Here is a 25,832-nt window from a genome sequence, read left to right on the forward strand (position 1 = left end):
CCGGGTGAGGGGACGGGGAGCGCCAGTGATTGGTCCACACTCCGCAACCAAAAATGGAACCTTGAAACAATAAATCAACCAATCACCGGATCCGGCGAGCAACCGGCCGTCCAATCAGCTGCTTCAAGGACCCGGAAATGGATTGCAACAATTGTCATTCCACGTGGTGCGCGGCCGAGGATCAGCGGGTAATGGGGTGAGAGGCGGTGTCAGTGTGAGCGGGTAATGGGGAGAGAGGCGGTGTCAGTGTGAGCGGGTAATGGGGAGAGAGGCGGTGTCAGTGTGGGCGGGTAATGGGGTGAGAGGCGGTGTCAGTGTGAGCGGGTAATGGGGAGAGAGGCGGTGTCAGTGTGAGCGGGTAATGGGGAGAGAGGCGGTGTCAGTGTGAGCGGGTAATGGGGTGAGAGGCGGTGTCAGTGTGAGCGGGTAATGGGGAGAGAGGCGGTGTCAGTGTGAGCGGGTAATGGGGAGAGAGGCGGTGTCAGTGTGAGCGGGTAATGGGGAGAGAGGCGGTGTCAGTGTGAGCGGGTGATGGGGAGAGAGGCGGTGTCAGTGTGAGCGGGTAATGGGGAGAGAGGCGGTGTCAGTGTGAGGGGGTAATGGGGAGAGAGGCGGTGTCAGTGTGAGCGGGTAATGGGGAGAGAGGCGGTGTCAGTGTGAGCGGGTAATGGGGAGAGAGGCGCTGTCAGTGTGAGGGGGTAATGGGGAGAGAGGCGGTGTCAGTGTGAGCGGGTAATGGGGAGAGAGGCGGTGTCAGTGTGAGCGGGTAATGGGGAGAGAGGCGCTGTCAGTGTGAGCGGGTAATGGGGAGAGAGGCGGTGTCAGTGTGAGCGGGTAATGGGGAGAGAGGCGGTGTCAGTGTGAGGGGGTAATGGGGAGAGAGGCGGTGTCAGTGTGAGTGGGTAATGGGGAGAGAGGCGGTGTCAGTGTGAGCGGGTAATGGGGAGAGAGGCGGTGTCAGTGTGAGCGGGTAATGGGGAGAGAGGCGGTGTCAGTGTGAGGGGGTAATGGGGAGAGAGGCGGTGTCAGTGTGAGCGGGTAATGGGGAGAGAGGCGGTGTCAGTGTGAGTGGGTAATGGGGAGAGAGGCGGTGTCAGTGTGAGCGGGTAATGGGGAGAGAGGCGGTGTCAGTGTGAGCGGGTAATGGGGAGAGAGGCGGTGTCAGTGTGAGCGGGTAATGGGGAGAGAGGCGGTGTCAGTGTGGGCGGGTAATGGGGTGAGAGGCGGTGTCAGTGTGAGCGGGTAATGGGGAGAGAGGCGGTGTCAGTGTGAGCGGGTAATGGGGAGAGAGGCGGTGTCAGTGTGAGCGGGTAATGGGGTGAGAGGCGGTGTCAGTGTGAGCGGGTAATGGGGAGAGAGGCGGTGTCAGTGTGAGCGGGTAATGGGGAGAGAGGCGGTGTCAGTGTGAGCGGGTAATGGGGAGAGAGGCGGTGTCAGTGTGAGCGGGTGATGGGGAGAGAGGCGGTGTCAGTGTGAGCGGGTAATGGGGAGAGAGGCGGTGTCAGTGTGAGGGGGTAATGGGGAGAGAGGCGGTGTCAGTGTGAGCGGGTAATGGGGAGAGAGGCGGTGTCAGTGTGAGCGGGTAATGGGGAGAGAGGCGCTGTCAGTGTGAGGGGGTAATGGGGAGAGAGGCGGTGTCAGTGTGAGCGGGTAATGGGGAGAGAGGCGGTGTCAGTGTGAGCGGGTAATGGGGAGAGAGGCGCTGTCAGTGTGAGCGGGTAATGGGGAGAGAGGCGGTGTCAGTGTGAGCGGGTAATGGGGAGAGAGGCGGTGTCAGTGTGAGGGGGTAATGGGGAGAGAGGCGGTGTCAGTGTGAGTGGGTAATGGGGAGAGAGGCGGTGTCAGTGTGAGCGGGTAATGGGGAGAGAGGCGGTGTCAGTGTGAGCGGGTAATGGGGAGAGAGGCGGTGTCAGTGTGAGGGGGTAATGGGGAGAGAGGCGGTGTCAGTGTGAGCGGGTAATGGGGAGAGAGGCGGTGTCAGTGTGAGTGGGTAATGGGGAGAGAGGCGGTGTCAGTGTGAGCGGGTAAAGGGGAGAGAGGCGGTGTCAGTGTGAGGGGGTAATGGGGAGAGAGGCGGTGTCAGTGTGAGGGGGTAATGGGGAGAGAGGCGGTGTCAGTGTGAGCGGGTAATGGGGAGAGAGGCGGTGTCAGTGTGGGCGGGTAATGGGGAGAGAGGCGGTGTCAGTGTGAGCGGGTAATGGGGAGAGAGGCGGTGTCAGTGTGAGGGGGTAATGGGGAGAGAGGCGGTGTCAGTGTGAGGGGGTAATGGGGAGAGAGGCGGTGTCAGTGTGAGCGGGTAATGGGGAGAGAGGCGGTGTCAGTGTGAGGGGGTAATGGGGAGAGAGGCGGTGTCAGTGTGAGTGGGTAATGGGGAGAGAGGCGGTGTCAGTGTGAGGGGGTAATGGGGAGAGAGGCGGTGTCAGTGTGAGCGGGTAATGGGGAGAGAGGCGGTGTCAGTGTGAGCGGGTAATGGGGAGAGAGGCGGTGTCAGTGTGAGCGGGTAATGGGGAGAGAGGCGGTGTCAGTGTGAGGGGGTAATGGGGAGAGAGGCGGTGTCAGTGTGAGGGGGTAATGGGGAGAGAGGCGGTGTCAGTGTGAGGGGGTAATGGGGAGAGAGGCGGTGTCAGTGTGAGCGGGTAATGGGGAGAGAGGCGGTGTCAGTGTGAGCGGGTAATGGGGAGAGAGGCGGTGTCAGTGTGAGCGGGTAATGGGGAGAGAGGCGGTGTCAGTGTGAGCGGGTAATGGGGAGAGAGGCGGTGTCAGTGTGAGCGGGTAATGGGGAGAGAGGCGGTGTCAGTGTGAGCGGGTAATGGGGAGAGAGGCGGTGTCAGTGTGAGGGGGTAATGGGGAGAGAGGCGGTGTCAGTGTGAGGGGGTAATGGGGAGAGAGGCGGTGTCAGTGTGGGCGGGTAATGGGGAGAGAGGCGGTGTCAGTGTGAGCGGGTAATGGGGAGAGAGGCGGTGTCAGTGTGAGCGGGTAATGGGGAGAGAGGCGGTGTCAGTGTGAGCGGGTAATGGGGAGAGAGGCGGTGTCAGTGTGAGCGGGTAATGGGGAGAGAGGCGGTGTCAGTGTGAGGGGGTAATGGGGAGAGAGGCGGTGTCAGTGTGGGCGGGTAATGGGGAGAGAGGCGGTGTCAGTGTGAGCGGGTAATGGGGAGAGAGGCGGTGTCAGTGTGAGGGGGTAATGGGGAGAGAGGCGGTGTCAGTGTGGGCGGGTAATGGGGAGAGAGGCGGTGTCAGTGTGAGCGGGTAATGGGGAGAGAGGCGGTGTCAGTGTGGGCGGGTAATGGGGAGAGAGGCGGTGTCAGTGTGAGGGGGTAATGGGGAGAGAGGCGGTGTCAGTGTGAGCGGGCAATGGGGAGAGAGGCGGTGTCAGTGTGAGGGGGTAATGGGGAGAGAGGCGGTGTCAGTGTGGGCAGGTAATGGGGAGAGAGGCGGTGTCAGTGTGAGCGGGTAATGGGGAGAGAGGCGGTGTCAGTGTGAGCGGGTAATGGGGAGAGAGGCGGTGTCAGTGTGAGGGGGTAATGGGGAGAGAGGCGGTGTCAGTGTGAGCGGGTAATGGGGAGAGAGGCGGTGTCAGTGTGAGCGCGTAATGGGGAGAGAGGCGGTGTCAGTGTGAGGGGGTAATGGGGAGAGAGGCGGTGTCAGTGTGAGGGGGTAATGGGGAGAGAGGCGGTGTCAGTGTGAGGGGGTAATGGGGAGAGAGGCGGTGTCAGTGTGAGTGGGTAATGGGGAGAGAGGCGGTGTCAGTGTGAGGGGCTAATGGGGAGAGAGGCGGTGTCAGTGTGGGCGGGTAATGGGGAGAGAGGCGGTGTCAGTGTGGGCGGGTAATGGGGAGAGGCGGTGTCAGTGTGAGTGGGTAATGGGGAGAGAGGCGGTGTCAGTGTGAGGGGGTAATGGGGAGAGAGGCGGTGTCAGTGTGGGCGGGTAATGGGGAGAGAGGCGGTGTGAGTGTGAGGGGGTAATGGGGAGAGAGGCGGTGTCAGTGTGAGGGGGTAATGGGGAGAGAGGCGGTGTCAGTGTGAGCGGGTAATGGGGAGAGAGGCGGTGTCAGTGTGAGCGGGTAATGGGGAGAGAGGCGGTGTCAGTGTGAGCGGGTAATGGGGAGAGAGGCGGTGTCAGTGTGAGGGGGTAATGGGGAGAGAGGCGGTGTCAGTGTGGGCGGGTAATGGGGAGAGAGGCGGTGTCAGTGTGAGGGGGTAATGGGGAGAGAGGCGGTGTCAGTGTGAGGGGGTAATGGGGAGAGAGGCGGTGTCAGTGTGAGGGGGTAATGGGGAGAGAGGCGGTGTCAGTGTGAGTGGGTAATGGGGAGAGAGGCGGTGTCAGTGTGAGGGGGTAATGGGGAGAGAGGCGGTGTCAGTGTGAGGGGGTAATGGGGAGAGAGGCGGTGTCAGTGTGAGCGGGTAATGGGGAGAGAGGCGGTGTCAGTGTGAGGGGGTAATGGGGAGAGAGGCGGTAATGGGGAGAGAGGCGGTGTCAGTGTGGGCGGGTAATGGGGAGAGAGGCGGTGTCAGTGTGAGCGGGTAATGGGGAGAGAGGCGGTAATGGGGAGAGAGGCTTTGTCAGTGTGAGCGGGTAATGGGGAGAGAGGCGGTGTCAGTGTGAGGGGGTAATGGGGAGAGAGGCGGTAATGGGGAGAGAGGCGGTGTCAGTGTGGGCGGGTAATGGGGAGAGAGGCGGTGTCAGTGTGAGGGGGTAATGGGGAGAGAGGCGGTAATGGGGAGAGAGGCGGTGTCAGTGTGAGCGGGTAATGGGGAGAGAGGCGGTGTCAGTGTGAGCGGGTAATGGGGAGAGAGGCGGTGTCAGTGTGGGGGGTTAATGGGGAGAGAGGCGGTAATGGGGAGAGAGGCTGTGTCAGTGTGAGGGGGTAATGGGGAGAGAGGCGGTAATGGGGAGAGAGGCGGTGTCAGTGTGAGCGGGTAATGGGGAGAGAGGCGGTGTCAGTGTGAGCGGGTAATGGGGAGAGAGGCGGTGTCAGTGTGGGGGGTTAATGGGGAGAGAGGTGGTAATGGGGAGAGAGGCTGTGTCAGTGTGAGCGGGTAATGGGGAGAGAGGCGGTGTCAGTGTGAGCGGGTAATGGGGAGAGAGGCGCTGTCAGTGTGAGGGGGTAATGGGGAGAGAGGCGGTGTCAGTGTGAGGGGGTAATGGGGAGAGAGGCGGTAATGGGGAGAGAGGCGGTGTCAGTGTCAGTGTGAGCGGGTAATGGGGAGAGAGGCGGTGTCAGTGTCAGTGGGTAATGGGGAGAGAGGCGGTGTCAGTGTGAGGGGGTAATGGGGAGAGAGGCGGTGTCAGTGTGAGCGGGTAATGGGGAGAGAGGCGGTGTCAGTGTGAGCGGGTAATGGGGAGAGAGGCGGTGTCAGTGTGAGGGGGTAATGGGGAGAGAGGCGGTGTCAGTGTGAGGGGGTAATGGGGAGAGAGGCGGTGTCAGTGTGAGCGGGTCATGGGGAGAGAGGCGGTGTCAGTGTGAGCGGGTAATGGGGAGAGAGGCGGTGTCAGTGTGAGAGGGTAATGGGGAGAGAGGCGGTGTCAGTGTGAGCGGGTAATGGGGAGAGAGGCGGTGTCAGTGTGAGCGGGTAATGGGGAGAGAGGCGGTGTCAGTGTGAGCGGGTAATGGGGAGAGAGGCGGTGTCAGTGTGAGCGGGTAATGGGGAGAGAGGCGGTGTCAGTGTGAGCGGGTAATGGGGAGAGTCGTGGTGTCAGTGTGAGCGGGTAATGGGGAGAGAGGCGGTGTCAGTGTGAGCGGGTGATGGGGAGAGTCGTGGTGTCAGTGTGAGTGGGTAATGGGGAGAGAGGCGGTGTCAGTGTGAGGGGGTAATGGGGAGAGAGGCGGTGTCAGTGTGAGCGGGTAATGGGGAGAGAGGCGGTGTCAGTGTGAGCGGGTAATGGGGAGAGAGGCGGTGTCAGTGTGAGCGGGTAATGGGGAGAGAGGCGGTGTCAGTGTGAGGGGGTAATGGGGAGAGAGGCGGTGTCAGTGTGGGCGGGTAATGGGGAGAGAGGCGGTGTCAGTGTGAGGGGGTAATGGGGAGAGAGGGGGTAATGGGGAGAGAGGCGGTGTCAGTGTGAGTGGGTAATGGGGAGAGAGGCGGTGTCAGTGTGAGCGGGTAATGGGGAGAGAGGCGGTGTCAGTGTGGGCGGGTAATGGGGAGAGAGGCGGTGTCAGTGTGAGCGGGTAATGGGGAGAGAGGCGGTGTCAGTGTGGGCGGGTAATGGGGAGAGAGGCGGTGTCAGTGTGAGGGGGTAATGGGGAGAGAGGCGGTGTCAGTGTGGGCGGGTAATGGGGAGAGAGGCGGTGTCAGTATGAGGGGGTAATGGGGAGAGAGGCGGTGTCAGTGTAAGCGGGTAATGGGGAGAGAGGCGGTGTCAGTGTGGGCGGGTAATGGGGAGAGAGGCGGTGTCAGTGTGGGCGGGTAATGTGGAGAGAGGCGGTGTCAGTGTGAGCGGGTAATGGGGAGAGAGGCGGTGTCAGTGTGAGCGGGTAATGGGGAGAGTCGTGGTGTCAGTGTGAGGGGGTAATGGGGAGAGAGGCGGTGTCAGTGTGGGCGGGTAATGGGGAGAGAGGCGGTGTCAGTGTGAGCGGGTAATGGGGAGAGAGGCGGTGTCAGTGTGAGCGGGTAATGGGGAGAGAGGCGGTGTCAGTGTGAGCGGGTAATGGGGAGAGAGGCGGTGTCAGTGTGAGCGGGTAATGGGGAGAGAGGCGGTGTCAGTGTGAGCGGGTAATGGGGAGAGAGGCGGTGTCAGTGTGAGGGGGTAATGGGGAGAGAGGCGGTGTCAGTGTGAGGGGGTAATGGGGAGAGAGGCGGTGTCAGTGTGAGCGGGTAATGGGGAGAGAGGCGGTGTCAGTGTGAGCGGGTAATGGGGAGAGAGGCGGTGTCAGTGTGGGCGGGTAATGGGGAGAGTCGTGGTGTCAGTGTGAGCGGGTAATGGGGAGAGAGGCGGTGTCAGTGTGAGGGGGTAATGGGGAGAGAGGCGGTGTCAGTGTGAGGGGGTGATGGGGAGAGAGGCGGTGTCAGTGTGAGGGGGTAATGGGGAGAGAGGCGGTGTCAGTGTGAGGGGGTAATGGGGAGAGAGGCGGTGTCAGTGTGGGCGGGTAATGGGGAGAGGCGGTGTCAGTGTGAGCGGGTAATGGGGAGAGAGGCGGTGTCAGTGTGAGGGGGTAATGGGGAGAGAGGCGGTGTCAGTGTGGGCGGGTAATGGGGAGAGTCGTGGTGTCAGTGTGAGCGGGTAATGGGGAGAGAGGCGGTGTCAGTGTGAGGGGGTAATGGGGAGAGAGGCGGTGTCAGTGTGAGCGGGTAATGGGGAGAGAGGCGGTGTCAGTGTGAGCGGGTAATGGGGAGAGAGGCGGTGTCAGTGTGGGCGGGTAATGGGGAGAGAGGCGGTGTCAGTGTGAGTGGGTAATGGGGAGAGTCGTGGTGTCAGTGTGAGCGGGTAATGGGGAGAGAGGCGGTGTCAGTGTGAGCGGGTAATGGGGAGAGAGGCGGTGTCAGTGTGAGCGGGTAATGGGGAGAGAGGCGGTGTCAGTGTGAGGGGGTAATGGGGAGAGAGGCGGTGTCAGTGTGAGGGGGTAATGGGGAGAGAGGCGGTGTCAGTGTGAGGGGGTAATGGGGAGAGAGGCGGTGTCAGTGTGAGCGGGTAATGGGGAGAGAGGCGGTGTCAGTGTGAGCGGGTAATGGGGAGAGAGGCGGTGTCAGTGTGAGCGGGTAATGGGGAGAGAGGCGGTGTCAGTGTGAGCGGGTAATGGGGAGAGAGGCGGTGTCAGTGTGAGCGGGTAATGGGGAGAGAGGCGGTGTCAGTGTGAGCGGGTAATGGGGAGAGAGGCGGTGTCAGTGTGAGGGGGTAATGGGGAGAGAGGCGGTGTCAGTGTGAGGGGGTAATGGGGAGAGAGGCGGTGTCAGTGTGGGCGGGTAATGGGGAGAGAGGCGGTGTCAGTGTGAGCGGGTAATGGGGAGAGAGGCGGTGTCAGTGTGAGCGGGTAATGGGGAGAGAGGCGGTGTCAGTGTGAGCGGGTAATGGGGAGAGAGGCGGTGTCAGTGTGAGCGGGTAATGGGGAGAGAGGCGGTGTCAGTGTGAGGGGGTAATGGGGAGAGAGGCGGTGTCAGTGTGGGCGGGTAATGGGGAGAGAGGCGGTGTCAGTGTGAGCGGGTAATGGGGAGAGAGGCGGTGTCAGTGTGAGGGGGTAATGGGGAGAGAGGCGGTGTCAGTGTGGGCGGGTAATGGGGAGAGAGGCGGTGTCAGTGTGAGCGGGTAATGGGGAGAGAGGCGGTGTCAGTGTGGGCGGGTAATGGGGAGAGAGGCGGTGTCAGTGTGAGGGGGTAATGGGGAGAGAGGCGGTGTCAGTGTGAGCGGGCAATGGGGAGAGAGGCGGTGTCAGTGTGAGGGGGTAATGGGGAGAGAGGCGGTGTCAGTGTGGGCAGGTAATGGGGAGAGAGGCGGTGTCAGTGTGAGCGGGTAATGGGGAGAGAGGCGGTGTCAGTGTGAGCGGGTAATGGGGAGAGAGGCGGTGTCAGTGTGAGGGGGTAATGGGGAGAGAGGCGGTGTCAGTGTGAGCGGGTAATGGGGAGAGAGGCGGTGTCAGTGTGAGCGCGTAATGGGGAGAGAGGCGGTGTCAGTGTGAGGGGGTAATGGGGAGAGAGGCGGTGTCAGTGTGAGGGGGTAATGGGGAGAGAGGCGGTGTCAGTGTGAGGGGGTAATGGGGAGAGAGGCGGTGTCAGTGTGAGTGGGTAATGGGGAGAGAGGCGGTGTCAGTGTGAGGGGCTAATGGGGAGAGAGGCGGTGTCAGTGTGGGCGGGTAATGGGGAGAGAGGCGGTGTCAGTGTGGGCGGGTAATGGGGAGAGGCGGTGTCAGTGTGAGTGGGTAATGGGGAGAGAGGCGGTGTCAGTGTGAGGGGGTAATGGGGAGAGAGGCGGTGTCAGTGTGGGCGGGTAATGGGGAGAGAGGCGGTGTGAGTGTGAGGGGGTAATGGGGAGAGAGGCGGTGTCAGTGTGAGGGGGTAATGGGGAGAGAGGCGGTGTCAGTGTGAGCGGGTAATGGGGAGAGAGGCGGTGTCAGTGTGAGCGGGTAATGGGGAGAGAGGCGGTGTCAGTGTGAGCGGGTAATGGGGAGAGAGGCGGTGTCAGTGTGAGGGGGTAATGGGGAGAGAGGCGGTGTCAGTGTGGGCGGGTAATGGGGAGAGAGGCGGTGTCAGTGTGAGGGGGTAATGGGGAGAGAGGCGGTGTCAGTGTGAGGGGGTAATGGGGAGAGAGGCGGTGTCAGTGTGAGGGGGTAATGGGGAGAGAGGCGGTGTCAGTGTGAGTGGGTAATGGGGAGAGAGGCGGTGTCAGTGTGAGGGGGTAATGGGGAGAGAGGCGGTGTCAGTGTGAGGGGGTAATGGGGAGAGAGGCGGTGTCAGTGTGAGCGGGTAATGGGGAGAGAGGCGGTGTCAGTGTGAGGGGGTAATGGGGAGAGAGGCGGTAATGGGGAGAGAGGCGGTGTCAGTGTGGGCGGGTAATGGGGAGAGAGGCGGTGTCAGTGTGAGCGGGTAATGGGGAGAGAGGCGGTAATGGGGAGAGAGGCTTTGTCAGTGTGAGCGGGTAATGGGGAGAGAGGCGGTGTCAGTGTGAGGGGGTAATGGGGAGAGAGGCGGTAATGGGGAGAGAGGCGGTGTCAGTGTGGGCGGGTAATGGGGAGAGAGGCGGTGTCAGTGTGAGGGGGTAATGGGGAGAGAGGCGGTAATGGGGAGAGAGGCGGTGTCAGTGTGAGCGGGTAATGGGGAGAGAGGCGGTGTCAGTGTGAGCGGGTAATGGGGAGAGAGGCGGTGTCAGTGTGGGGGGTTAATGGGGAGAGAGGCGGTAATGGGGAGAGAGGCTGTGTCAGTGTGAGGGGGTAATGGGGAGAGAGGCGGTAATGGGGAGAGAGGCGGTGTCAGTGTGAGCGGGTAATGGGGAGAGAGGCGGTGTCAGTGTGAGCGGGTAATGGGGAGAGAGGCGGTGTCAGTGTGGGGGGTTAATGGGGAGAGAGGTGGTAATGGGGAGAGAGGCTGTGTCAGTGTGAGCGGGTAATGGGGAGAGAGGCGGTGTCAGTGTGAGCGGGTAATGGGGAGAGAGGCGCTGTCAGTGTGAGGGGGTAATGGGGAGAGAGGCGGTGTCAGTGTGAGGGGGTAATGGGGAGAGAGGCGGTAATGGGGAGAGAGGCGGTGTCAGTGTCAGTGTGAGCGGGTAATGGGGAGAGAGGCGGTGTCAGTGTCAGTGGGTAATGGGGAGAGAGGCGCTGTCAGTGTGAGGGGGTAATGGGGAGAGAGGCGGTGTCAGTGTGAGGGGGTAATGGGGAGAGAGGCGGTAATGGGGAGAGAGGCGGTGTCAGTGTCAGTGTGAGCGGGTAATGGGGAGAGAGGCGGTGTCAGTGTCAGTGGGTAATGGGGAGAGAGGCGGTGTCAGTGTGAGGGGGTAATGGGGAGAGAGGCGGTGTCAGTGTGAGCGGGTAATGGGGAGAGAGGCGGTGTCAGTGTGAGCGGGTAATGGGGAGAGAGGCGGTGTCAGTGTGAGGGGGTAATGGGGAGAGAGGCGGTGTCAGTGTGAGGGGGTAATGGGGAGAGAGGCGGTGTCAGTGTGAGCGGGTCATGGGGAGAGAGGCGGTGTCAGTGTGAGCGGGTAATGGGGAGAGAGGCGGTGTCAGTGTGAGAGGGTAATGGGGAGAGAGGCGGTGTCAGTGTGAGCGGGTAATGGGGAGAGAGGCGGTGTCAGTGTGAGCGGGTAATGGGGAGAGAGGCGGTGTCAGTGTGAGCGGGTAATGGGGAGAGAGGCGGTGTCAGTGTGAGCGGGTAATGGGGAGAGAGGCGGTGTCAGTGTGAGCGGGTAATGGGGAGAGTCGTGGTGTCAGTGTGAGCGGGTAATGGGGAGAGAGGCGGTGTCAGTGTGAGCGGGTGATGGGGAGAGTCGTGGTGTCAGTGTGAGTGGGTAATGGGGAGAGAGGCGGTGTCAGTGTGAGGGGGTAATGGGGAGAGAGGCGGTGTCAGTGTGAGCGGGTAATGGGGAGAGAGGCGGTGTCAGTGTGAGCGGGTAATGGGGAGAGAGGCGGTGTCAGTGTGAGCGGGTAATGGGGAGAGAGGCGGTGTCAGTGTGAGGGGGTAATGGGGAGAGAGGCGGTGTCAGTGTGGGCGGGTAATGGGGAGAGAGGCGGTGTCAGTGTGAGGGGGTAATGGGGAGAGAGGGGGTAATGGGGAGAGAGGCGGTGTCAGTGTGAGTGGGTAATGGGGAGAGAGGCGGTGTCAGTGTGAGCGGGTAATGGGGAGAGAGGCGGTGTCAGTGTGGGCGGGTAATGGGGAGAGAGGCGGTGTCAGTGTGAGCGGGTAATGGGGAGAGAGGCGGTGTCAGTGTGGGCGGGTAATGGGGAGAGAGGCGGTGTCAGTGTGAGGGGGTAATGGGGAGAGAGGCGGTGTCAGTGTGGGCGGGTAATGGGGAGAGAGGCGGTGTCAGTATGAGGGGGTAATGGGGAGAGAGGCGGTGTCAGTGTAAGCGGGTAATGGGGAGAGAGGCGGTGTCAGTGTGGGCGGGTAATGGGGAGAGAGGCGGTGTCAGTGTGGGCGGGTAATGTGGAGAGAGGCGGTGTCAGTGTGAGCGGGTAATGGGGAGAGAGGCGGTGTCAGTGTGAGCGGGTAATGGGGAGAGTCGTGGTGTCAGTGTGAGGGGGTAATGGGGAGAGAGGCGGTGTCAGTGTGGGCGGGTAATGGGGAGAGAGGCGGTGTCAGTGTGAGCGGGTAATGGGGAGAGAGGCGGTGTCAGTGTGAGCGGGTAATGGGGAGAGAGGCGGTGTCAGTGTGAGCGGGTAATGGGGAGAGAGGCGGTGTCAGTGTGAGCGGGTAATGGGGAGAGAGGCGGTGTCAGTGTGAGCGGGTAATGGGGAGAGAGGCGGTGTCAGTGTGAGGGGGTAATGGGGAGAGAGGCGGTGTCAGTGTGAGGGGGTAATGGGGAGAGAGGCGGTGTCAGTGTGAGCGGGTAATGGGGAGAGAGGCGGTGTCAGTGTGAGCGGGTAATGGGGAGAGAGGCGGTGTCAGTGTGGGCGGGTAATGGGGAGAGTCGTGGTGTCAGTGTGAGCGGGTAATGGGGAGAGAGGCGGTGTCAGTGTGAGGGGGTAATGGGGAGAGAGGCGGTGTCAGTGTGAGGGGGTGATGGGGAGAGAGGCGGTGTCAGTGTGAGGGGGTAATGGGGAGAGAGGCGGTGTCAGTGTGAGGGGGTAATGGGGAGAGAGGCGGTGTCAGTGTGGGCGGGTAATGGGGAGAGGCGGTGTCAGTGTGAGCGGGTAATGGGGAGAGAGGCGGTGTCAGTGTGAGGGGGTAATGGGGAGAGAGGCGGTGTCAGTGTGGGCGGGTAATGGGGAGAGTCGTGGTGTCAGTGTGAGCGGGTAATGGGGAGAGAGGCGGTGTCAGTGTGAGGGGGTAATGGGGAGAGAGGCGGTGTCAGTGTGAGCGGGTAATGGGGAGAGAGGCGGTGTCAGTGTGAGCGGGTAATGGGGAGAGAGGCGGTGTCAGTGTGGGCGGGTAATGGGGAGAGAGGCGGTGTCAGTGTGAGTGGGTAATGGGGAGAGTCGTGGTGTCAGTGTGAGCGGGTAATGGGGAGAGAGGCGGTGTCAGTGTGGGCGGGTAATGGGGAGAGTCGTGTCAGTGTGAGCGGGTAATGGGGAGAGTCGTGGTGTCAGTGTGAGTGGGTAATGGGGAGAGAGGCGGTGTCAGTGTGAGAGGGTAATGGGGAGTGAGGCGGTGTCAGTGTGAGCGGGTAATGGGGAGAGAGGCGGTGTCAGTGTGAGGGGGTAATGGGGAGAGAGGCGGTGTCAGTGTGAGCGGGTAATGGGGAGAGAGGCGGTGTCAGTGTGAGGGGGTAATGGGGAGAGAGGCAGTGTCAGTGTGGGCGGGTAATGGGGAGAGAGGCGGTGTCAGTGTGAGCGGGTAATGGGGAGAGAGGCGGTGTGAGTGTGAGCGGGTAATGGGGAGAGAGGCGGTGTGAGTGTGAGCGGGTAATGGGGAGAGAGGCGGTGTGAGTGTGAGCGGGTAATGGGGAGAGAGGCGGTGTCAGTGTGAGCGGGTAATGGGCAGAGAGGCGGTGTCAGTGTGAGTGGGTAATGGGGAGAGAGGCGGTGTCAGTGTCGGCGGGTAATGGGGAGAGAGGCGGTGTCAGTGTCAGCGGGTAATGGGGAGAGAGGCGGTGTCAGTGTGAGGGGGTAATGGGGAGAGAGGCGGTGTCAGTGTGAGGGGGTAATGGGGAGAGAGGCGGTGTCAGTGTGAGGGGGTGATGGGGAGAGAGGCGGTGTCAGTGTGAGGGGGTAATGGGGAGAGAGGCGGTGTCAGTGAGGGGGTAATGGGGAGAGAGGCGGTGTCAGTGTGAGGGGGTAATGGGGAGAGAGGCGGTGTCAGTGTGAGCGGGTAATGGGGAGAGAGGCGGTGTCAGTGTGAGGGGGTAATGGGGAGAGAGGCGGTGTCAGTGTGAGGGGGTAATGGGGAGAGAGGCGGTGTCAGTGTGAGCGGGTAATGGGGAGAGAGGCGGTGTCAGTGTGAGCGGGTAATGGGGAGAGAGGCGGTGTCAGTGTGAGGTGGTAATGGGGAGAGAGGCGGTGTCAGTGTGAGGGGGTAATGGGGAGAGAGGCGGTGTCAGTGTGAGCGGGTAATGGGGAGAGAGGCGGTGTCAGTGTGAGCGGGTAATGGGGAGAGAGGCGGTGTCAGTGTGAGCGGGTAATGGGGAGAGAGGCGGTGTCAGTGTGAGCGGGTAATGGGGAGAGAGGCGGTGTCAGTGTGAGGGGGTAATGGGGAGAGAGGCGGTGTCAGTGTGAGGGGGTAATGGGGAGAGAGGCGGTGTCAGTGTGAGGGGGTAATGGGGAGCGAGGCGGTGTCAGTGTGAGCGGGTAATGGGGAGAGAGGCGGTGTCAGTGTGAGCGGGTAATGGGGAGAGAGGCGGTGTCAGTGTGAGTGGGTAATGGGGAGAGTCGTGGTGTCAGTGTGAGCGGGTAATGGGGAGAGAGGCGGTGTCAGTGTGGGCGGGTAATGGGGGAGAGGCGGTGTCAGTGTGAGTGGGTAATGGGAAGAGAGGCGGTGTCAGTGTGAGGGGGTAATGGGGAGAGAGGCGGTGTCAGTGTCAGTGGGTAATGGGGAGAGAGGCGGTGTCAGTGTGAGTGGGTAATGGGGAGAGAGGCGGTGTCAGTGTGAGTGGGTAATGGGGAGAGAGGCGGTGTCAGTGTGAGTGGGTAATGGGGAGAGAGGCGGTGTCAGTGTGAGTGGGTAATGGGGAGAGAGGCGGTGTCAGTGTGGGCGGGTAATGGGGAGAGAGGCGGTGTCAGTGTGGGCGGGTAATGGGGAGAGGCGGTGTCAGTGTGAGCGGGTAATGGGGAGAGAGGCGGTGTCAGTGTGAGCGGGTAATGGGGAGAGAGGCGGTGTCAGTGTGAGGGGGTAATGGGGAGAGAGGCGGTGTCAGTGTGAGCGGGTAATGGGGAGAGAGGCGGTGTCAGTGTGAGCGGGTAATGGGGAGAGAGGCGGTGTCAGTGTGAGAGGGTAATGGGGAGAGAGGCGGTGTCAGTGTGAGCGGGTAATGGGGAGAGAGGCGGTGTCAGTGTGAGTGGGTAATGGGGAGAGAGGCGGTGTCAGTGTGAGTGGGTAATGGGGAGAGTCGTGGTGTCAGTGTGAGCGGGTAATGGGGAGAGAGGCGGTGTCAGTGTGGGCGGGTAATGGGGAGAGTCGTGTCAGTGTGAGCGGGTAATGGGGAGAGTCGTGGTGTCAGTGTGAGCGGGTAATGGGGAGAGAGGCGGTGTCAGTGTGAGAGGGTAATGGGGAGAGAGGCGGTGTCAGTGTGAGCGGGTAATGGGGAGAGAGGCGGTGTCAGTGTGAGGGGGTAATGGGGAGAGAGGCGGTGTCAGTGTGAGGGGGTAATGGGGAGAGAGGCGGTGTCAGTGTGAGGGGGTAATGGGGAGAGAGGCGGTGTCAGTGTGAGCGGGTAATGGGGAGAGAGGCGGTGTCAGTGTGAGCGGGTAATGGGGAGAGAGGCGGTGTCAGTGTGAGCGGGTAAAGGGGAGAGAGGCGGTGTCAGTGTGAGGGGGTAATGGGGAGAGTCGTGGTGTCAGTGTGAGCGGGTAATGGGGAGAGAGGCGGTGTCAGTGTGAGCGGGTAATGGGGAGAGAGGCGGTGTCAGTGTGAGGGGGTAATGGGGAGAGAGGCGGTGTCAGTGTGAGGGGGTAATGGGGAGAGAGGCGGTGTCAGTGTGAGTGGGTAATGGGGAGAGAGGCGGTGTCAGTGTGGGCGGGTAATGGGGAGAGAGGCGGTGTCAGTGTGAGGGGGTAATGGGGAGAGAGGCGGTGTCAGTGTGGGCAGGTAATGGGGAGAGAGGCGGTGTCAGTGTGGGCGGGTAATGGGGAGAGAGGCGGTGTCAGTGTGAGCGGGTGATGGGGAGAGAGGCGGTGTCAGTGTGAGCGGGTAATGGGGAGAGAGGCGGTGTCAGTGTGAGGGGGTAATGGGGAGAGAGGCGGTGTCAGTGTGAGCGGGTAATGGGGAGAGAGGCGGTGTCAGTGTGAGCGGGTAATGGGGAGAGAGGCGGTGTCAGTGTGAGAGGGTAATGGGGAGAGAGGCGGTGTCAGTGTGAGCGGGTAATGGGGAGAGAGGCGGTGTCAGTGTGAGGGGGTAATGGGGAGAGAGGCGGTGTCAGTGTGAGGGGGTAATGGGGAGAGAGGCGGTGTCAGTGTGAGCGGGTAATGGGGAGAGAGGCGGTGTCAGTGTGAGCGGGTAATGGGGAGAGAGGCGGTGTCAGTGTGAGCGGGTAATGGGGAGAGAGGCGGTGTCAGTGTGAGCGGGTAAAGGGGAGAGAGGCGGTGTCAGTGTGAGGGGGTAATGGGGAGAGTCGTGGTGTCAGTGTGAGCGGGTAATGGGGAGAGAGGCGGTGTCAGTGTGAGCGGGTAATGGGGAGAGAGGCGGTGTCAGTGTCAGTGGGTAATGGGGAGAGAGGCGGTGTCAGTGTGAGTGGGTAATGGGGAGAGAGGCGGTGTCAGTGTGAGTGGGTAATGGGGAGAGAGGCGGTGTCAGTGTGGGCGGGTAATGGGGAGAGAGGCGGTGTCAGTGTGAGGGGGTAATGGGGAGAGAGGCGGTGTCAGTGTGGGCGGGTAATGGGGAGAGAGTCGGTGTCAGTGTGGGCGGGTAATGGGGAGAGAGGCGGTGTCAGTGTGAGCGGGTAATGGGGAGAGAGGCGGTGTCAGTGTGAGGGGGTAATGGGGAGAGAGGCGGTGTCAGTGTGAGCGGGTAATGGGGAGAGAGGCGGTGTCAGTGTGAGCGGGTAATGGGGAGAGAGGCGGTGTCAGTGTGAGAGGGTAATGGGGAGAGAGGCGGTGTCAGTGTGAGCGGGTAATGGGGAGAGAGGCGGTGTCAGTGTGAGTGGGTAATGGGGAGAGAGGCGGTGTCAGTGTGAGTGGGTAATGGGGAGAGTCGTGGTGTCAGTGTGAGCGGGTAATGGGGAGAGAGGCGGTGTCAGTGTGGGCGGGTAATGGGGAGAGTCGTGTCAGTGTGAGCGGGTAATGGGGAGAGTCGTGGTGTCAGTGTGAGCGGGTAATGGGGAGAGAGGCGGTGTCAGTGTGAGAGGGTAATGGGGAGAGAGGCGGTGTCAGTGTGAGCGGGTAATGGGGAGAGAGGCGGTGTCAGTGTGAGGGGGTAATGGGGAGAGAGGCGGTGTCAGTGTGAGCGGGTAATGGGGAGAGAGGCGGTGTCAGTGTGAGCGGGTAATGGGGAGAGAGGCGGTGTCAGTGTGAGCGGGTAAAGGGGAGAGAGGCGGTGTCAGTGTGAGGGGGTAATGGGGAGAGTCGTGGTGTCAGTGTGAGCGGGTAATGGGGAGAGAGGCGGTGTCAGTGTGAGCGGGTAATGGGGAGAGAGGCGGTGTCAGTGTGAGCGGGTAATGGGGAGAGAGGCGGTGTCAGTGTGAGCGGGTAATGGGGAGAGAGGCGGTGTCAGTGTGAGCGGGTAATGGGGAGAGAGGCGCTGTCAGTGTGAGCGGGTAATGGGGAGAGAGGCGGTGTCAGTGTGAGCGGGTAATGGGGAGAGAGGCGGTGTCAGTGTGAGGGGGTAATGGGGAGAGAGGCGGTGTCAGTGTGAGCGGGTAATGGGGAGAGAGGCGGTGTCAGTGTGAGGGGGTAATGGGGAGAGAGGCGGTGTCAGTGTGAGCGGGTAATGGGGAGAGAGGCGGTGTCAGTGTGTGGGGGTAATGGGGAGAGAGGCGGTGTCAGTGTGAGGGGGTAATGGGGAGCGAGGCGGTGTCAGTGTGAGCGGGTAATGGGGAGAGAGGCGGTGTCAGTGTGAGTGGGTAATGGGGAGAGTCGTGGTGTCAGTGTGAGCGGGTAATGGGGAGAGAGGCGGTGTCAGTGTGGGCGGGTAATGGGGAGAGAGGCGGTGTGAGTGGGTAATGGGGAGAGTCGTGGTGTCAGTGTGAGCGGGTAATGGGGAGAGAGTCGGTGTCAGTGTGGGCGGGTAATGGGGAGAGTCGTGTCAGTGTGAGCGGGTAATGGGGAGAGTCGTGGTGTCAGTGTGAGCGGGTAATGGGGAGCGAGGCGGTGTCAGTGTGAGCGGGTAATGGGGAGAGTCGTGGTGTCAGTGTGAGCGGGTAATGGGGAGAGAGGCGGTGTCAGTGTGGGCGGGTAATGGGGAGAGAGGCGGTGTGAGTGGGTAATGGGGCGAGTCGTGGTGTCAGTGTGAGCGGGTAATGGGGAGAGAGGCGGTGTCAGTGTGGGCGGGTAATGGGGAGAGTCGTGTCAGTGTGAGCGGGTAATGGGGAGAGTCGTGGTGTCAGTGTGAGCGGGTAATGGGGAGAGAGGCGGTGTCAGTGTGAGAGGGTAATGGGGAGAGAGGCGGTGTCAGTGTGAGGGGGTAATGGGGAGAGAGGCGGTGTCAGTGTGAGCGGGTAATGGGGAGAGAGGCGGTGTCAGTGTGAGGGGGTAATGGGGAGAGAGGCGGTGTCAGTGTGAGGGGGTAATGGGGAGAGAGGCGGTGTCAGTGTGAGTGGGTAATGGGGAGAGAGGCGGTGTCAGTGTGGGCGGGTAATGGGGAGAGAGGCGGTGTCAGTGTGAGGGGGTAATGGGGAGAGAGGCGGTGTCAGTGTGGGCAGGTAATGGGGAGAGAGGCGGTGTCAGTGTGAGCGGGTGATGGGGAGAGAGGCGGTGTCAGTGTGAGCGGGTAATGGGGAGAGAGGCGGTGTCAGTGTGAGGGGGTAATGGGGAGAGAGGCGGTGTCAGTGTGAGCGGGTAATGGGGAGAGAGGCGGTGTCAGTGTGAGCGGGTAATGGGGAGAGAGGCGGTGTCAGTGTGAGAGGGTAATGGGGAGAGAGGCGGTGTCAGTGTGAGCGGGTAATGGGGAGAGAGGCGGTGTCAGTGTGAGGGGGTAATGGGGAGAGAGGCGGTGTCAGTGTGAGGGGGTAATGGGGAGAGAGGCGGTGTCAGTGTGAGCGGGTAATGGGGAGAGAGGCGGTGTCAGTGTGAGCGGGTAATGGGGAGAGAGGCGGTGTCAGTGTGAGCGGGTAATGGGGAGAGAGGCGGTGTCAGTGTGAGCGGGTAAAGGGGAGAGAGGCGGTGTCAGTGTGAGGGGGTAATGGGGAGAGTCGTGGTGTCAGTGTGAGCGGGTAATGGGGAGAGAGGCGGTGTCAGTGTGAGCGGGTAATGGGGAGAGAGGCGGTGTCAGTGTCAGTGGGTAATGGGGAGAGAGGCGGTGTCAGTGTGAGTGGGTAATGGGGAGAGAGGCGGTGTCAGTGTGAGTGGGTAATGGGGAGAGAGGCGGTGTCAGTGTGGGCGGGTAATGGGGAGAGAGGCGGTGTCAGTGTGAGGGGGTAATGGGGAGAGAGGCGGTGTCAGTGTGGGCGGGTAATGGGGAGAGAGGCGGTGTCAGTGTGGGCGGGTAATGGGGAGAGAGGCGGTGTCAGTGTGAGCGGGTAATGGGGAGAGAGGCGGTGTCAGTGTGAGGGGGTAATGGGGAGAGAGGCGGTGTCAGTGTGAGCGGGTAATGGGGAGAGAGGCGGTGTCAGTGTGAGCGGGTAATGGGGAGAGAGGCGGTGTCAGTGTGAGAGGGTAATGGGGAGAGAGGCGGTGTCAGTGTGAGCGGGTAATGGGGAGAGAGGCGGTGTCAGTGTGAGTGGGTAATGGGGAGAGAGGCGGTGTCAGTGTGAGTGGGTAATGGGGAGAGTCGTGGTGTCAGTGTGAGCGGGTAATGGGGAGAGAGGCGGTGTCAGTGTGGGCGGGTAATGGGGAGAGTCGTGTCAGTGTGAGCGGGTAATGGGGAGAGTCGTGGTGTCAGTGTGAGCGGGTAATGGGGAGAGAGGCGGTGTCAGTGTGAGAGGGTAATGGGGAGAGAGGCGGTGTCAGTGTGAGCGGGTAATGGGGAGAGAGGCGGTGTCAGTGTGAGCGGGTAATGGGGAGAGAGGCGGTGTCAGTGTGAGGGGGTAATGGGGAGAGAGGCGGTGTCAGTGTGAGGGGGTAATGGGGAGAGAGGCGGTGTCAGTGTGAGCGGGTAATGGGGAGAGAGGCGGTGTCAGTGTGAGCGGGTAATGGGGAGAGAGGCGGTGTCAGTGTGAGCGGGTAAAGGGGAGAGAGGCGGTGTCAGTGTGAGGGGGTAATGGGGAGAGTCGTGGTGTCAGTGTGAGCGGGTAATGGGGAGAGAGGCGGTGTCAGTGTGAGCGGGTAATGGGGAGAGAGGCGGTGTCAGTGTGAGCGGGTAATGGGGAGAGAGGCGGTGTCAGTGTCAGGGGGTCATGGGGAGAGAGGCGGTGTCAGTGTGAGGGGGTAATGGGGAGAGAGGCGGTGTCAGTGTGAGCGGGTAATGGGGAGAGAGGCGGTGTCAGTGTGAGCGGGTAATGGGGAGAGAGGCGCTGTCAGTGTGAGCGGGTAATGGGGAGAGAGGCGGTGTCAGTGTGAGCGGGTAATGGGGAGAGAGGCGGTGTCAGTGTGAGGGGGTAATGGGGAGAGAGGCGGTGTCAGTGTGAGCGGGTAATGGGGAGAGAGGCGGTGTCAGTGTGAGGGGGTAATGGGGAGAGAGGCGGTGTCAGTGTGAGCGGGTAATGGGGAGAGAGGCGGTGTCAGTGTGAGGGGGTAATGGGGAGAGAGGCGGTGTCAGTGTGAGCGGGTAATGGGGAGAGAGGCGGTGTCAGTGTGAGGGGGTAATGGGGAGCGAGGCGGTGTCAGTGTGAGCGGGTAATGGGGAGAGAGGCGGTGTCAGTGTGAGTGGGTAATGGGGAGAGTCGTGGTGTCAGTGTGAGCGGGTAATGGGGAGAGAGGCGGTGTCAGTGTGGGCGGGTAATGGGGAGAGAGGCGGTGTGAGTGGGTAATGGGGAGAGTCGTGGTGTCAGTGTGAGCGGGTAATGGGGAGAGAGTCGGTGTCAGTGTGGGCGGGTAATGGGGAGAGTCGTGTCAGTGTGAGCGGGTAATGGGGAGAGTCGTGGTGTCAGTGTGAGCGGGTAATGGGGAGCGAGGCGGTGTCAGTGTGAGCGGGTAATGGGGAGAGAGGCGGTGTCAGTGTGAGTGGGTAATGGGGAGAGTCGTGGTGTCAGTGTGAGCGGGTAATGGGGAGAGAGGCGGTGTCAGTGTGGGCGGGTAATGGGGAGAGAGGCGGTGTCAGTGTGGGCGGGTAATGGGGAGAGAGGCGGTGTGAGTGGGTAATGGGGCGAGTCGTGGTGTCAGTGTGAGCGGGTAATGGGGAGAGAGGCGGTGTCAGTGTGGGCGGGTAATGGGGAGAGTCGTGTCAGTGTGAGCGGGTAATGGGGAGAGTCGTGGTGTCAGTGTGAGCGGGTAATGGGGAGAGAGGCGGTGTCAGTGTGAGAGGGTAATGGGGAGAGAGGCGGTGTCAGTGTGAGGGGGTAATGGGGAGAGAGGCGGTGTCAGTGTGAGGGGGTAATGGGGAGAGGCGGTGTCAGTGTGAGAGGGTAATGGGGAGAGAGGCGGTGTCAGTGTGAGGGGGTAATGGGGAGAGAGGCGGTGTCAGTGTGGGCGGGTAATGGGGAGAGAGGCGGTGTCAGTGTGAGCGGGTAATGGGGAGAGAGGCGGTGTCAGTGTGAGCGGGTAATGGGGAGAGAGGCCGTGTCAGTGTGAGGGGGTAATGGGGAGAGAGGCGGTGTCAGTGTGAGCGGGTAATGGGGAGAGAGGCGGTGTCAGTGTGAGGGGGTAATGGGGAGAGAGGCGGTGTGAGTGTGAGCGGGTAATGGGGAGAGAGGCGGTGTCAGTGTGAGCGGGTAATGGGGAGAGAGGCGGTGTCAGTGTGAGGGGGTAATGGGGAGAGAGGCGGTGTCAGTGTGAGCGGGTCATGGGGAGAGAGGCGGTGTCAGTGTGAGCGGGTAATGGGGAGAGAGGCGGTGTGAGTGTGAGGGGGTCATGGGGAGAGAGGCGGTGTCAGTGTGAGCGGGTAATGGGGAGAGAGGCGGTGTCGGTGTGAGTGGGTAATGGGGAGAGTCACGGTGTCAGTGTGAGTGGGTAATGGGGAGAGAGGCGGTGTCAGTGTGAGTGGGTAATGGGGAGAGTCACGGTGTCAGTGTGAGTGGGTAATGGGGAGAGTCACGGTGTCAGTGTGAGTGGGTAATGGGGAGAGCTGTCGGTGTGAGCGGGTGCAGCCATATAAATACTGTGGCTGCAAGAGCAGGTCAGAGGCTGGGTATTCTGCGGCGAGTGACTCACCTCCTGACTCCCCAAAGCCTTTCCACCATCCATAAGGCACAAGTCAGGAGTGTGATGGAATACTCTCCACTTGCCTGGATGAGTGCAGCTCCAACAACACTCAAGGAGCTCGACACCATCCAGGACAAAGCAGCCCGCTTGATTGGCTCCCCATCCACCACCCTAAACATTCACTCCCTTCACCACCGGCGCACTGTGGCTGCAGTGTGTCCCATCCACAGGATGCACTGCAGCAACTCGCCAAGGCTGCTTTGACAGCTCTTCCTAAACCTGTGACCTCTACCACCTAGAAGGATAAGAGCAGCAGGTACATGGGAACAACACCACCTGCACGTTCCCCTCCAAGTCACACACCATCCCGACTTGGAAATATATCATTGTTGGGTCAAAATCCTGGAACTCCCTTCCTAACAGCACTGTGGGAGAACCTTCACCACACTGCCTGCAGCAGTTCAAGAAGGCGGCTCACCACCACCTTTTCAAGGGCAATTTGGGATGGGCAATAAATGCTGGACTCGCCAGTGACACCCACATCCCATGAACGAATAAAAAGGAAAGTGTCGGCAGGTAATGGGAGGGCCGCAGTATCAGTGTGGTCGATAAATTCACTGTCGCTCGGCGGCTTGTTTCTCTTTCTACTAAATCCTTTTGTCATATGTCCCCACGTGTGGAAATGTGCCAAGGGAAACGTTTTGCTGTAAAACCAGAAAAGTGCTGGAAAAATAAATCACAGCAGGTCAGTCAGTATCTGCAGAGAGAAAGTTGATGTTTCGAGTATGTTGTTTCATGAGAATGAATTGACTGTAATGTTTGGCTACATACAGTAAAGACAGGGCATAACTGGGACATAATCTACTTGCGGAGTCGTTGAGTGGTGTGTGCAACTTGTGGTATTTTATACTGAGGAAGCTACTATGAGTAAGGTGCGTTAAATAGTATTTTAATTGTGCATGGTTATCATTGTTACTGAAATTTTAAGAATGGGATCATAAAGAATGCGATAGCTGTAGACTATTTAAAACACATTAAGGTTTGCTTATTTTTAAGAGTGAAACATTTAGCGGTCATGTTTTCAACCAAATGAGAGAGCATTGCTCCAAACAATTGAGACTTGATGGGTCTGCTTGCGATGACAGGGTTATTGCCTTTGAAAATTAGGATTGCTGCTGTACCTGCATAGGTCCAACCAGGTTAACTCACTGATCCTATTCTTTAAAAGTTAGAAGGTAAATGAGCCTAGCAATCTTTTTATGGAAGAGGGAAGGAGAGAGGTTTATGCTGGTCAGTCGATGGACTGGTTTCAGTGTATATTGTAATTTGTGCGTTGGTTTGCTGTATGTGCTCCATCTCAGTGAAGGAGAGGAACTAGTAAAAACAAAAAGACAATGGATAAACCAATGGGTTTGACCCAAACCAATCTTTGTGTCCAGACTGTTTCCATCCAAGGGTGTGAGAAGAAATGGTTGAGGAAATTGGTGATGCATTAGTTATCGTCTTTCAAAATCTTCTGGACTTGGGGATAGTATTGTAGGACAACTGGAGTAAATGTAACATCATTATTCTAAAAAGGAGCAAGTGAAAACCAAGTAACCACTCGCCTGTAGGTTTGTCAGTAGTGGGAAAGTGGCTTGGATCTCTGAAAGATACTGAGTGAGTGAGCTCTTGGAAAAGTAGAAGCTAATCAGGGAGAATCAGTGGTTTATGAAAGGTTGGTCATGTTTATTTGATCTAATAGAATTGTTTGACATTCACTGAGGTGGTGGATGGAGATGGATTAATGGATGTTGTATATATGGATATTCAGAAGGTATTTGTTGAGGTTTTGCACAGGAGGTCACCAGCTAAAATCATGGCACATGGAATTGGAAGCAGCCTCATGGTTTGGATAGGAAATTGGTTGTGGAATACAAGGTGAAAGAGTTGGAATAAAAGGCACATTCTTGGATTGGCAGATAGTGACAAATAGTATCTTTCACAGCAGAACTGCTTTTTGTTTGTATAAATGACCTGCATTTAGGAATAGCAGGGAGTATATCCAAATTTGCAGTTGATATAGTGATTTGTGAGGAAGCGGGCAGAAAATTGTAAGACGAAATAGATGAAGTAAGTGGGTGGAATTATGGCAGGTATAAGTTCAGATGTAAGAATACCATCAGGAATATGGTTTAAATGGAGAAGCTGTCAGTGAGGTAAGATTTGGGCATCTTTGAAAACTAGTTGCAGGTGCAGAAATCAATCAAAAAAGCTGCTGAGGTGCTGGGCTTCATCATGAGAGAGAGAGAGAGAGAGACTATAAAAGCAGGAACTACTCCAGCAATTAGTGCTGTTTGGACCTCAGTTGAAATATTGTGTTCAGTTTTGGGAGAGTTACCTTAGGAAGAATATTTTGACAATGGAGAAGATCCAGCACCACTTCACCAGAATGATATGACAAGAGACTGGATAAACTTTTGAGTTATGTTCCCTGGAGGCGAGGAGTTCAAATGGTGATCCGACTGAGTTGTTTAAAATAATGTGTAATCTGGAACAAGGCACAGTCGAAGAATTCAAAGTAAGCCAGTTAAAATTGAATCCAGAAAAATCTTCACGCAGTGTGGTAATAATGGGCTGTTTTAGAAGATTATAATGTAAAATCAATTGATGTTTAAAAGGGAAATAGATACTTGGAAAATAGATACACGAAAGAGTGGGGGAATTGGGATTAAAAAGAAAGAACTGCCATAACTAACCAACACTATTGAGCTGAGTGAAGTAAATAAAGACCAAAGTGATCTCCTGGACTAGTTTTGATTGCTTACGGGAATCTGAGAAGAATTTTTCAGCCCCCCATCCCCAATTGGCCTGGGTTTTTATCTTTTTTTGCCTCTCCCAGGGGATTACATGGCTCTGGGTGGGTGGGGAGAGTATGTGTTGAGATTTATAAGGCAACACAACTATGTGGAATAGGCTGGATGGGCCAGTAAGCCTTTTCCTGTCCGTCATTTTCGTATGTTTGTGAGATGTAGGCGTGTGAATCTTAGTTTTGATTGTGTTATGAAATTTGCTGTTTCTAAATCCTATCCAGGTTCTTGGAATGAGTTGACAACTCACAGAAAACCTTGCATTATCCAGTGTTGAAACGGAGTACGACATCAGCCTCGGGTCGTGTAAATTTGAGACCGTCTTTTAGAATTGAGCCGAATCCAACGAAGAAAAACAGATGACCTCCCTGTAGAAGAAAAAAACAAAAAACCCCTATAGAAGTTGGAGGCCTACAAGTGTGTTGTATTGAAGACATTGCCTGCACAAATGTTCAAGTATTGAGTTGTAAGCATTTTTTTTAATTCTTTCTCTATCTTTTGACCTTTTAATCTTTATTTTCCCCTTTCACAAATAATTTGTAACTACCAGTTTACACCCATTTTCACATCCCCTGAACCATAATCCCTGCTACAAAACCGTGAAGAATTGTTTTATGTTGTATTGTCCCTTTAGCGTGTTTTTTAGATGGAGATTTGTTATTCAGAGATGGCAAGTCTTAGTGATGTGTTGGGAAACCGACATCAAGTAAACCAAGCAGCAAAAATACAGTTGCTTTAGATGTTTTGACACAATTTGGGAGTTTGTTTTTCCAGTATAGCTCAAAGTATACAGAATCTCCCTTCTCTTCCCCCACCCCCCCCTCTACACACACAAAAAAAATCATAAAAATCTATCTGCAATTTCCATACTATACATTTTTAAATAGCTCTGTATTTTACAGAAAAATCATTGCACCCTCATTTATAACCATGAATTTAGCAGCTTTGAAAATTTAGTTTGGTTTGCATTGTGCTGCCGTTTTACTGAAATATGACTATCTGGAACTACTAAAGTTCTGAATAAAGTAACTTGTAATATGTTAACAAGTGTTTTCTGGTCTCTACCAAGGTTTGAAAATGAATTTACTGCCAAAGAGCTCAAAAGAGTTCAGTTCTGCTGAATATTGGGAGACATTCTTCAAAAAACGGGGTGCAAGTGCCTTTGAGTGGTATGGGGCCTATGTGGATCATTGTGCAGTGCTTCACAAGTATATCAAACCTAAAGATAAGGTACAGTCATCATCTTAACTTTCTTGGCTGTGCTTTGTAAAAGTTCATTATTTCGTAAAGCAAAAATGGACTTTTGGGCATAGTTTAGTAGAAATTTAGCCTCGCATTGTCTTGTTTTGGCCAGTTCTGTGT

General features: G+C 58.1%; 1 protein-coding gene across 2 annotated transcripts in view; it reads left to right on the forward strand.

The window, feature by feature from the left end:
* The first annotated feature begins 140 nt into the window (after window positions 1-140).
* The window catches only part of mettl13 (methyltransferase 13, eEF1A lysine and N-terminal methyltransferase), a 50,522-nt gene continuing 24,830 nt past the window's right edge, over window positions 141-25,832 (forward strand). Inside the window, exons 1-4 of one of the 2 annotated variants that reach the window (XM_067989753.1) lie at window positions 21,541-22,366; window positions 22,455-22,553; window positions 24,695-24,936; window positions 25,540-25,700. In XM_067989753.1, the coding sequence (XP_067845854.1) occupies window positions 25,548-25,700 (153 nt within the window). In that variant the 5' untranslated portion in view covers window positions 21,541-22,366; window positions 22,455-22,553; window positions 24,695-24,936; window positions 25,540-25,547. Of the gene's footprint in view, window positions 189-21,540; window positions 22,367-22,454; window positions 22,554-24,694; window positions 24,937-25,539; window positions 25,701-25,832 lie in introns of those variants that run through there. The other variant, XM_067989754.1, reaches the window with a different exon arrangement.

Source organism: Heptranchias perlo, chromosome 9, assembly GCF_035084215.1.
Source record: "Heptranchias perlo isolate sHepPer1 chromosome 9, sHepPer1.hap1, whole genome shotgun sequence".
Lineage (NCBI taxonomy): Eukaryota > Metazoa > Chordata > Chondrichthyes > Hexanchiformes > Hexanchidae > Heptranchias > Heptranchias perlo.